The sequence below is a fragment of the Parambassis ranga genome, chromosome 8 (genome assembly GCF_900634625.1).
Source record: "Parambassis ranga chromosome 8, fParRan2.1, whole genome shotgun sequence".
Classification (NCBI taxonomy): domain Eukaryota; kingdom Metazoa; phylum Chordata; class Actinopteri; family Ambassidae; genus Parambassis; species Parambassis ranga.
Window position 1 is genome coordinate 18469177 of NC_041029.1, and position 10752 is coordinate 18479928.

Here is a 10752-nt window from a genome sequence, read left to right on the forward strand (position 1 = left end):
GTGTTGCAACTCCAGACCTTCAGGTGCAAAAATAGAAAGCTTGATGGCTAAAACTTTTGATGCACTCATCATAAAATTGAGAAAAACATTAAAAATATCCTGTTGCATAAAGCTCACATATATAATATATGATATAATAAGTAGGGCAGGGTCATCATATAGGTTCATCCAACACATATGAACAGAAGACAGAATAAAAATGCATTTTGCACAATCAACATTCAGTATCAAAGGGGGATAAAAGCAGCCCTACATGTCTTTACAGCTTTTGAGAAGCCCAGCAGGTTATTTCATTTGAGTGTTGATGCACATTTGAGACCACAAATTAATCCCTTCCTTTGTTAAGTAATAACATGAACAGCTGCTACATTGGCTGCGAGTCCTTGGTGCTCATTCAAGTTTTACCTCACAAACCAGGGCTAAGTATTACCACGGCCTGCACTCTCACATATAACCATTCATTTCATTTCATTTATATCCTCAGAGGAAACTTGTAAGATTGAAATCAGCATCTTAAATGTTGGCTATAAATCCTGAGAGCAGCATGTCGGGGAGCAGCAGGTCTGCTCGGGTTTCCACACGTCAAGCTATAGGCCTCTGCACACATGGTAGCATCCTCATTTGTTCACCTAAAAATAGGTCTAGACTACTAGACACATTTTTTTTGAAACCCATGCATCTTGGTACCTGATACTGAGACCCAAAGCTCTGTAAATGGTGTTGCACAAGGATATATAAGAGCGAGGGAAAGGGGCTTGTGGCATTCACCCGAGTCCGCCTTGGTTTTCACTCGCCTCAACGCAGCGCAAAGGTGAGTGGGATATGGGCCCTGCTAATGCTACACTGACTGACTACTGCAGGTCAGACTGGGAGGAAAAAGGACTTAGACAAGGAGATCCCTGTGGACTATAAACTATAGAGAGAAATGGAACCAACATGGACCACAAGATGATTGAATTAGTGCGAAAAGGAGGCCAAATGTTGCTACCTGATTTCAGAGGATCAACGTTTGTGGATGATAATTGCATTATTTACATGACGTCTTTTAAATGGGATGAAAAGCTATAGCTACCAAGTCGTTTGACATCACTGCGTTTCCACAGCGGCATTATTTAGCAATTTGCTGCTGTGATTCGTGTTGCTGTGATTTGGTCTCCCCAGTGGGAGCATCATCTATTTACTGCCATAGCAGCAAAACACTTTGGGATAAACAGTGATGTGACCAAATACCTGGAGACAAAGAGTAGCTCCTTAGGCTGATGCTGGGTAAAGCTGCATGGCAGGATTCAAAAACTGAGCGGCTAGTGGTAGATTATAAATGTTCAGTATTGTTCATATTGATTTGATCTAGAACAGGAAAAGCTTCTTAGACTTTAGGTCTGGCCACTGGTGCATGATTCTGGCCTGATGGGAACACAAGCGCCTCAAACCCTGTGCAGACAGGTTCAGTGACTCGCTGCAATATAAGTAATATAGAGTCAAAGAGAATCTTCCCCAACATGCACTGCATTACTAACGCTGTTTCTCTCTTCTTCCCTCTGTCAGAATAAAAAATGGCCTTCGCTAGTGTCCTCAAGGAAGCTGAAATTAAGGCAGCTCTGGACGGCTGTGCCGGTAAGCCTCATCACTCACAGTTTACAGATTCAATTACAGTTTACCACACAGTAAAATTACAGGGCTGATTATTGTTTGCACATGATAAAATTTCACTGCAAATGTAAGTTTTAAAAAAACTAAACCACTGACACAAATTGCTGGCTGAGATCAGAATGTACTTAACTCTCAGTTCCAGGATGTGTCACATAAAGCTTCCACACCCGAATCTCAAATTACATCAACACTGAAATCCTGTGTTGTTGCTTATGCAGCCTTGTCGGGCTGCTAATAGTGTTCAAAATGTGTATTCCAGCTGCTGACTCCTTCGACTACAAGACGTTCTTCAAGACCTGCGGCCTGGCTGCCAAGACCGCAGATGATGTCAAGAAGGCCTTCGCCATCATCGACCAGGACAACAGCGGCTTCATTGAGGAGGATGAGCTGAAGTAAGACATTCCAGAAACTCACACTTGAAGCTTGACACTTGACACTGCTTAGGCCTCAGAGGCCCAAAATATGCAGCAGATCTAATGTTACTATCCTATGTTTAAAAAAGAGGAGCCCCCAGTAGTGCAGTTCGGCTGTCCCAAAGCTCCAAAGCTCTACTCGTTAGACGTGGACTGCTGTTTTCTAAGCTGCTGTTTTTCTTCACCTGTCAGGCTGTTCCTGCAGAACTTCTCTGCTGGTGCAAGAGCACTCACTGACAAGGAGACCAAGACTTTCCTGTCCGCTGGTGACAGTGATGGTGATGGCAAGATCGGAGTTGATGGTAAGAGTTCTTTGCAGAGCATGGCACACTCTCATGGCTACATCTCCTTGAAATTGGCAGAACATAGGCAACGTCCAGCAGAACCTACATTACAATTCGAACCCTTGGTCACAGACATTCCATCATCATTTCCTGAAAACCTGCCTCCATACTTGTTCACTACTAACGGCAGTTTCATTCTACTTTCACAGAGTTTGCTGCCCTTGTAAAGGCATAAATTTCCATTGACCAAGATCCACTTCTTTTCATGGAACTGCGAACTCCGTTCAAGATTCAGTAATCATCAGCTGAAAGAATATTTTTTATACCTTATTTATGAGTTGCCTGCGGAATATTTCTCGACATGAAACGCATACATTACTGCTTAATGTTACTCAAATGTGTTATATGTTCTGAAGAAATGACTTGTGCAAATTGTACAACACCCTCTGCACTTTTGAGGAAGAGTGAATAACCAGCAATAAATACTCTTTTGGTGTAAAAGTCATCTCATCCCGCTCAGTCGTCTTTGCATCGGTGAACACCCCTCAGTATTCACATGGCTGCAGCTAAGTAAACACAATAGGCTGCGGAAGTGGAGGTCTCACATGAGTCTCCCCTTGCTAGGGTTTTTGAATACTCAGGAGGTGCTGAGGGATGGGGGGACTGGTCTGCCAGGGCACTTGTTTTAATAATTGGTTAATGAGAAAAGGGGGAGCATGGCTGGACTCTGGCCAGGAAACACAGTAGAAATAGCCATCGCTCACAAGCTTCCTGAATTCAGACTTGTGCAAATGGATAGCTGTCACGCTTCCTGTAATTAGATGGCCTGCTCCGAAGTCTTTTCCTCCATCAACTGCTGCATAGTCAATTAGATGATGTGCTGTGGAAACAGGAAAGCTATTAACAGCCTCTGGTGCATCAGCAGGACCTCAGAGCAGGCTAAGCCCACAGATCTGCAGCGGTCAAAGGGGCTTCTTAACACATTATTTATTCAATTTGCAGTCTTTGGAAAGTATCACATTTTCCAAACGATCTATATGCATGCATCGGACAAGAAGGGAATGGAAGCAGCTGAAGTCAAAGTACAATTTGAGTCTGGAACGCGAAGAGAACAAGTCAGCAATATGGAAAGTCTCAGTGCTATTCAGTGACACCCTGAGCTTGTTACCGCCGAACAGTGGCGCTTCCTCACCCAGTAGAATAGTGCTGCCACCTACAGGCCAAAGCTACACTTCATAGCACTGCGATTGGAGCCTGACATTTTAATGGCACACCCAATGAGATTTCTGAATGCGTGGCTATTAAACGGCGGATTAAATGATCCAGTAAAATGAGGAAAGCTCTCTAAGATCCACTTTGACTATTGCGAACAACAATTCTTTTAATATGGGACTAAACAGTAAAATCTGGGTGAAAAAACTGGTAAATCTGACTTTTAAAAATGTTCCAAAGTTGTTTTCTTGCTCAGTCATTGTTACAAATATGCAGCTATGCCAACATATCAGATAGACAATGCAAACACTTCCTACAAAAGAGGTTTTCATTTATTCTTGCACATTTCACAGATTATAAAAGTATAAAAATGCTCCAGAATAACTCCTTTTTAAGTCGATGTGGAGGTGTCTCATCATATAAAGTATGCTGCATGCCTGCTAAACCCACAAAAAGAGGTGAAACCACCGATTAGTCGGACTTACGCCACCTATAGCGCATGCATGCTCAGTATCCACCCTCTTGGATATGGTTGCGTGTTGCCAGCAGCACTTCCAATTCGCCCTCCTCAGCAGTGCACAGGCCTATTCTTAGCAGAGGCGGTGGGGGCAGATATTAAAGACTTCTTCAAACGCACCTTTTAAGCGTCTTCATTTGTGAAACTTAAAATAGACCGTCTCTCTGGCCACAGGACGAGTTTTCGCCACCCCCTCTCCGCCCTCCACCCTTCTCGGTGTCAGTTACCTTATGCTTCAGATTTCGATGGAGTGAAACTATAAAAGGTCACCGGGAGTCCCGGGACGATCACTGCAGTGGACTGTGGAGTCTTGTCTGTGTCATCTGTGCCCTACAAAGCAACGACAGAGGTGAGTGAACAAAAGGAGAAAAGAAGCCGTGGCAGAGCCGCAGCATCACGCGTAGCATCTTTAAGGGAAATAATGATAATAATAATAATAATAAGGATTCTTACTGCAGTGCAGCATCTAAAGACAGAGTTTGGCGTCTGTTTCCTGTGGAGCTGCACGGAGGCTGGGTCACTGCTCAGCATCTTTACAGTTGCAGCGGTGAACATGTGTCAATCTCAGCTCAGCCACTCGGATGCAGCTCCACATGCCCTTCAGAGAGAGGTGGACCGGACTCCTTCTGCTTTCACCTGCTTTATTATCTAATATGTGGTTTATTTTTTTTGGAAAGGGATAGAGGTGAATTAATAACCGCAGCACAGGCTTTCTTAATAACAATGTGTCTGGTATTTAATGCACATTCAAGCCAAAGGGAGTCACCTGATACTTCCCAGCTCAGAGGTGGGTCTATTTCAAACTCTAATGATGGATCTGACTTCATGTGTGCAGCTCGAAATGGCCTTCGCAGGTGTACTGACTGATGCAAACATCACTGCAGCCCTGGATGCGTGCAAAGGTGATCACACACTCCATTCCCATTGTTTGTCCATTGGCTACTTTGTGTGGATTTTAGTAACATCCCGCCTTAAACATCAGGCGCTGACACATTCGACCACAAGAAGTTCTTCAAGGAGTGCGGTCTGTCCGGCAAGAGCGCCGACGATGTGAAGAAGGCCTTCGCCATCATCGACCAGGACAAGAGTGGCTTCATTGAGGAGGATGAGCTGAAGTAAGACGCGACGATATTTCCCTTCTTTTGTTTTGACATGCATAAATCATCATCACATAGGCTATATGTTTACCCGGGCTATGAGACCTGGAGGAATGAAGGAGCCAGGGTCAGGCTGTCATTAACCGGCGCGCTGCTTATTCTGGGCTTCCTCACGGTGTTAACAGCGTTTGAGCTTATTTTGATTCATATATCCAGCCCTACATGAAGCGCGCCCCCGCCTCTCCCTGTGTGTCCGCAGGCTGTTTCTGCAGAACTTCAGCGCAGGTGCACGCGCACTGACCGACGCCGAGACCAAGACCTTCCTCAAGGCCGGTGACACCGACGGTGACGGCAAGATCGGCGTTGATGGTGAGGACCCTGACCCGCTGCTTCTCATGCACTGCAGTCTTCTGTGTTGTTGACGTGTGTCTGTCTCCTCTGCAGAGTTCACCGCCTTGGTTAAGGCATAAAAATGGCAACAGACCAACACCTGCCCTGATGGAACAACAATGCCCACATCGACCTCCCATCTGTTCATTTGAATATAAATAATTTTTATACATTTGCTTAAGGGACGTTTCCTCATATGCAAAACACTGTCCAAACATGATGATTGTGAATGTCGCTCGGTTGTGTTCATGTCTTAAATATGAATTTTGCTTACTGTAAAATCTATATGATGCACTTTCCAGGAACGAACGAAAAAAGAATAAATATTCTTTTGCTACGGTCTAATTGTTGTTTTCCCCCGTTTTGTTTCTCTCTGGGCTCCACTTAATTCAAATGAAATGGTCTTTAAAGCAAAGATAAAATAAAACAGCAGATCAACAGGAAAACTGTCAGAAACAGAGAGTTAGTTTAGTAAATATAAATAAATATATAAATACATATAACAGTGAAAACATGGTTTTTGGGTTGTTGTAGTCTGTGGGTAGACTTCTAGTTACAGTTGCCAACTTGTTAATGAACGTGGTCAGGCAATCTGCCTCTCTCCCTCTCTCTCTCTCTCTTGTGCCAAATGACACTTAATTCCCTGGCAAATTGTTGTCTTGTTGCTTCTTATGAGTCTAATTGTGTTTCCCTGGCTGCCTGAGCCGAGGGTCACTTCCTTCCAAGTGGTTAAAAGAATTATTAAATATTTAGAATGAGTAGGTATCTGCTCTGCATGCTTCACTAGTCTGCTGTTGGATGCTTATCAAGGGTCAGGGTATTAAAAAAACGTATGTTCTTTGCTGTGAGTACAGTTATGCAGTTCCACGCTTTGGCCACTAGATGGAGGTATGTTCATTGAGTATAATGCAACAAACGCCTACAGCCCAGACATGGGACGCAGCAAACCAGCTAACTATTAAATCAACTGTTGCAGTTGGACACGATGTATATTGTCAAGCATATATAGATCTGAAGGAGATGATACAGAGGTCAATAACGCCGCTGTTAAACTTTATTTGCTTCTGTTCTCTGTGTGTTGTTTGTTTGTTTTTGTGTCGTTTCGTTTTAATTTACATATACTCTGGACCAACTATTTAAAAGGTGACTACACATTCTTTATAGGTGACGTGCAAAACCCGTATTGAAATGAAATCCCTCTTTGGATTGTAGGATCACATTAGTCTATTTAATATTAACTAAGACACTCGCCCCAGTGTGGTGAGAACGCCTCAGACCAGCACCTCTCCTATTCTATAATGTTCAGGAGGAGTGAGGCTCGTAAAGCATTAGCAAATGTAAATAAATAAATGATCGCCCAGTAACTGTATAGTCTGCGCGGTATCAACATGGCGCATGCCATCATGCACCGGGTGTGCGTAAAGCCGCACCACTGCGCTTGATCCGGTGTCTTAATTCTCTTTTTCACGCACAGTCTGCATGAGATGATTGAGTTACTCTTCACCTCCCCAGGCCAGCCTATATGTTCACAGGTCCTTCACAGCACAGTGGTGGACATCAATTGTTGAGGGGCCTCATTAACAAGCTGGCAGCTGGGTTGGGTTTAGGAAAGGCTGACGGTGACAAACCACTGAGGTTTTATTCAATAATGTAAGAAGGCAGGTGCTGCCAGAGAACTCAACCGAACCGCTGCTGAGCGCATCCCGTGCGTAAACTTCACATCCAAGGCACGTCTGTCAGCTTCGACAGGAACAAACATCCTCATATCTCCTCCAATAAAACTATATAAAATAAAAAACACGCGCGCGCTTCAGGCCTTCGGATCGAGCTTTACGCACAGGTCACGTCACCGCTCCAGGGCCACTCGCCTGCTGCTCACGTTCGCCAGCTGACGCGTGCGAGGACGCTGCTGTGCCAAGATTGCTCCGCGTATCCTGTAAACACGCACACGCCTGAAGTGAGTGGCTGATTATGGTGTTCCTTTGGCGATGATTAGGAATATCCCGGAGTATCAGGTTTCAGGTATTTTAAAGGTGCGGTTCTTTGGTGTCGCACTCGGAAGTCCAAATTTCACTCTGGGTGCACTCTGCTCTGGTTTTTAATGTTTTCTCATGGAAACATTTTATATGAAATAAAGCAGCCTCTGTGTGCACCTGTCTTCCCACAACACTGCCTGTACCCTTACACCATGGAGAGGAACAACCTTCTCTCTCCGTGTTCTGCTGCAGTGACCACTCTCACAGGAACGCGCTTAATGACCCCTTCATTTGTTTGTGTGTCAGAATCGCTGGGGGCCACAAACGCCCTCGGAAAAGACACCCTGGACTGAAACTGGTCGTTTTGCCACCGGACAAATTAGACAGAAAAAACTCAGGTTTGACTTTTTCTAGAAAAACGGAAGTGTCCTGATGGGACACATCACAAAAAATGCAAAAAATGTGTTGACTTCTACCTGCTTTTAAAGGTGCGCACATTACGCATCATCATCACCATCATGACGGGAGCAGACACCGGCAGCAGAGGGTGACCTCGTGTCTCTTAATCAGCACAGTTGACAAAGCAATTTAGTGAGTCCTGACCCCTGTCAGCACCAGAGAGCGAAGGTTAGAACGCACCGGTACCTCTGACACTCCGGGATGAGGGTGTGATAGATTTGAGATATAACCGGGACCCATCTGCTGCAACTGCGCAGATGTAGTAGATTTGGGAAGGTGGGCTGACCCCCTGATATCACCCAATGTTATTTATGAAAATAAACGGTGCACGGTTCACCTCCAAGATACAATAAAACTGGCCTCATCATCATCTCCAGTACTTGAACTAAACTGCATAAGAGCGTCATTCAGAGGGATGTGTGGATATATGTGGCTGAATGCTGCATGTAAAAGGATCTGCATCAAAGGGGGGGGGGGGGGCAGCATGAGTGGGAGAGAGAGAGAGAGAGAGATGCTGCAGTTACAATACCTGCATTTACTGCACTATATAATTCTCGATGGGAGAAGCGGAGGAGGAGGAGGAGGGGGTGGAGGATGGGAGAAGAACGCGCTTTGGAACTTAATTTGCTATTTACAAGGGCGTTACAGATGTCCACGGTCCGGTCTCTCTGCCCCTGGGCGTTATAAATAGTAAAGGTTAATTAGTTAGCTGAGAAATTGGATCAGGGGCGGGCAGTTAGAATTTGATCCATAGACAGGTAACTCAAGCAATCCCCATTGTCACAGCAATCAGACCTATATAAATCCGCCTTGACGGACAGCAGTCACCACATAGCCTTACCTCTCTCTGCTGGATCAGCGATCTGGACGAGAACCCCCCCAACACGGTAAGTTGCTGTGCGTGTGGATGAAGGCTGACTGCTTTGAGATTTTAGACTTTCCGTGGGCTCCTGGTGAGACTGTCTGCTGCTATAGGCGCCAGAAGCCGGAACAGGAACGGGGAAAGTTATTTCTGTTGTGTGAATCTGTGGCAGGAGTTTCTCTGAATTACACCAAGATTGAAAGACTTTTAGAACGTGGACAGCTTCTGCTCTCTGTGTCAGAAGGTTTCTAAATGTGTTAATAATTCACAGTGACTGTTCCTTCCACAGGAATAAAATGGCGCTCTCATCTGTCCTTTCTGCTGATGCCATCGACAGTGCTATCAAGGACTGCCAAGGTATCGTTTTCCACTAATATCATTATTGCTCTTTATTTTATATAAGAACGTGGAGCTGCCAGACAAAACTTTGGAAATGTGACATATCTCAACATGCTCCACAAAGGGCATTTTGTTGCTGTTTATGAGCAATAATTGTTTATCAATCATTTTAATTCAGATTGGATCTTATAACCATTTCTCTGGAGGTTATATGTAGATAAAACTGGCCTATGTATTTGTAAAACATTCATATATATCCTGTGAATGAAGATTGTGGGGCTTGCATCACACCTAATGACATACTGTCAGTTATGTGTTATCCTGCCTCTATAATTGAACTTGTTTATACCTTTCCAGATATTATAGTTTACTTTAAATGCACCTTAGTCAAACACACATGACTCATGAAATGTAAAAAAGATGCATGAGACACTCACTGTGTGCGATCTTCATTTCTCCTCAAGCTCCTGACTCCTTCTGCGCAAAGAAGTTTTTCCAAATATGTGGCCTCACCAAGAAGAGCCCTCAGGATGTGAAGAAGGTGTTTGGGATCTTGGACAACGATGCCAGTGGTTTCATTGAGGAGGAAGAGCTCAAGTGAGTGAGACAGAGACTCTTCATAGTGCCTGGTTTTAGTGCTGGTCCTTCCAATATGGGTTCCGGAGACACACAGGCGTCTTTCTGAAAAACAAAATTCATTCAACTTTAGTTTATCCAACTTTGGAAAGGTGACACTAGAAGAACTAACACCACAGTTATCACATGTAGATAGTATCAGTCATCGGGAAATGACAGATCTAAAACGCTGTAGACCCCAACCAAAGATAAAGGCTTCACACACATACTGCCTGGAACTCAGTGGTATCTTCTGATTTCTGCATGTCTGCCTTATCCAGTTATTACTAAGAGGTAGGATAACTGTATGCGCCTTGCTGTGTTTCAGGTTCTTCCTCCAGAGGTTCTCTTCTGGGGCTCGCGTCCTGACAGACAAGGAGACCAAGGCTTTCCTAAGCGCTGCTGATGATGACAGCGATGGCCGAATTGGAGCAGAGGGTGAGAAGATCCATTCTTTTAAAGTTTTAAACAACACTTGTGATTTTAGAGTGGAGTTACAGTAGCTCTAGTACTGATACATCAGCAAGTAATGCCAAACAGAGAGGTGACTCACCTCCAAGTCTCTGGACACTTCCTACACATACATCCTGAATCTGAAGGCAGGCACTTTATTTGTTTAATTTATTAAGAATCAATGACAAGCCTATTTTTCTTTTTCCATTTGTTCCACAGAGTTCCAGGCCATGGTGTTGTCCTAAGCAGCAGGACTCAGTCTGCACCCCCTGGCCACCCTTATACCCAATTGAATCAAGGGCTCTTAGTTTAGTCAGTTCATTTTTCATGTAGATAACACCTTTTGATTCTTTGTATTTTGCAAGACTCGCTCTGGTCCACAGACAACTACATGCTTTTTTTTTCTTTTTCATATGTTTTAGACAGATCATGTAACTGTATTGCCCAAAGTAAATGTACCAAATTACTGAGAAAATAAAAGAATA

General features: G+C 44.2%; 3 protein-coding genes across 3 annotated transcripts; all 3 read left to right on the plus strand.

Moving 5' to 3' along the window:
- Positions 1-719: 719 nt before the first annotated feature.
- On the plus strand, positions 720-2852 carry LOC114439595 (parvalbumin beta-like). Its single transcript, XM_028411642.1, has 5 exons — positions 720-811; positions 1546-1614; positions 1910-2042; positions 2256-2365; positions 2557-2852. The coding sequence occupies exons 2-5, from the start codon at positions 1554-1556 to the stop codon at positions 2580-2582; spliced, it is 330 nt and encodes a 109-aa protein (XP_028267443.1). The 5' UTR covers positions 720-811; positions 1546-1553; the 3' UTR covers positions 2583-2852.
- Positions 2853-4332: 1480 nt separating this feature from the next.
- On the plus strand, positions 4333-5908 carry LOC114439596 (parvalbumin beta-like). The gene is made up of 5 exons (XM_028411643.1): positions 4333-4425; positions 4912-4978; positions 5059-5191; positions 5433-5542; positions 5618-5908. The coding sequence occupies exons 2-5, from the start codon at positions 4918-4920 to the stop codon at positions 5641-5643; spliced, it is 330 nt and encodes a 109-aa protein (XP_028267444.1). The 5' UTR covers positions 4333-4425; positions 4912-4917; the 3' UTR covers positions 5644-5908.
- A 2847-nt stretch (positions 5909-8755) lies between these two features.
- pvalb8 (parvalbumin 8) lies at positions 8756-10752 on the plus strand. Its single transcript, XM_028411561.1, has 5 exons — positions 8756-8885; positions 9150-9217; positions 9664-9796; positions 10143-10252; positions 10487-10752. The coding sequence occupies exons 2-5, from the start codon at positions 9157-9159 to the stop codon at positions 10510-10512; spliced, it is 330 nt and encodes a 109-aa protein (XP_028267362.1). The 5' UTR covers positions 8756-8885; positions 9150-9156; the 3' UTR covers positions 10513-10752.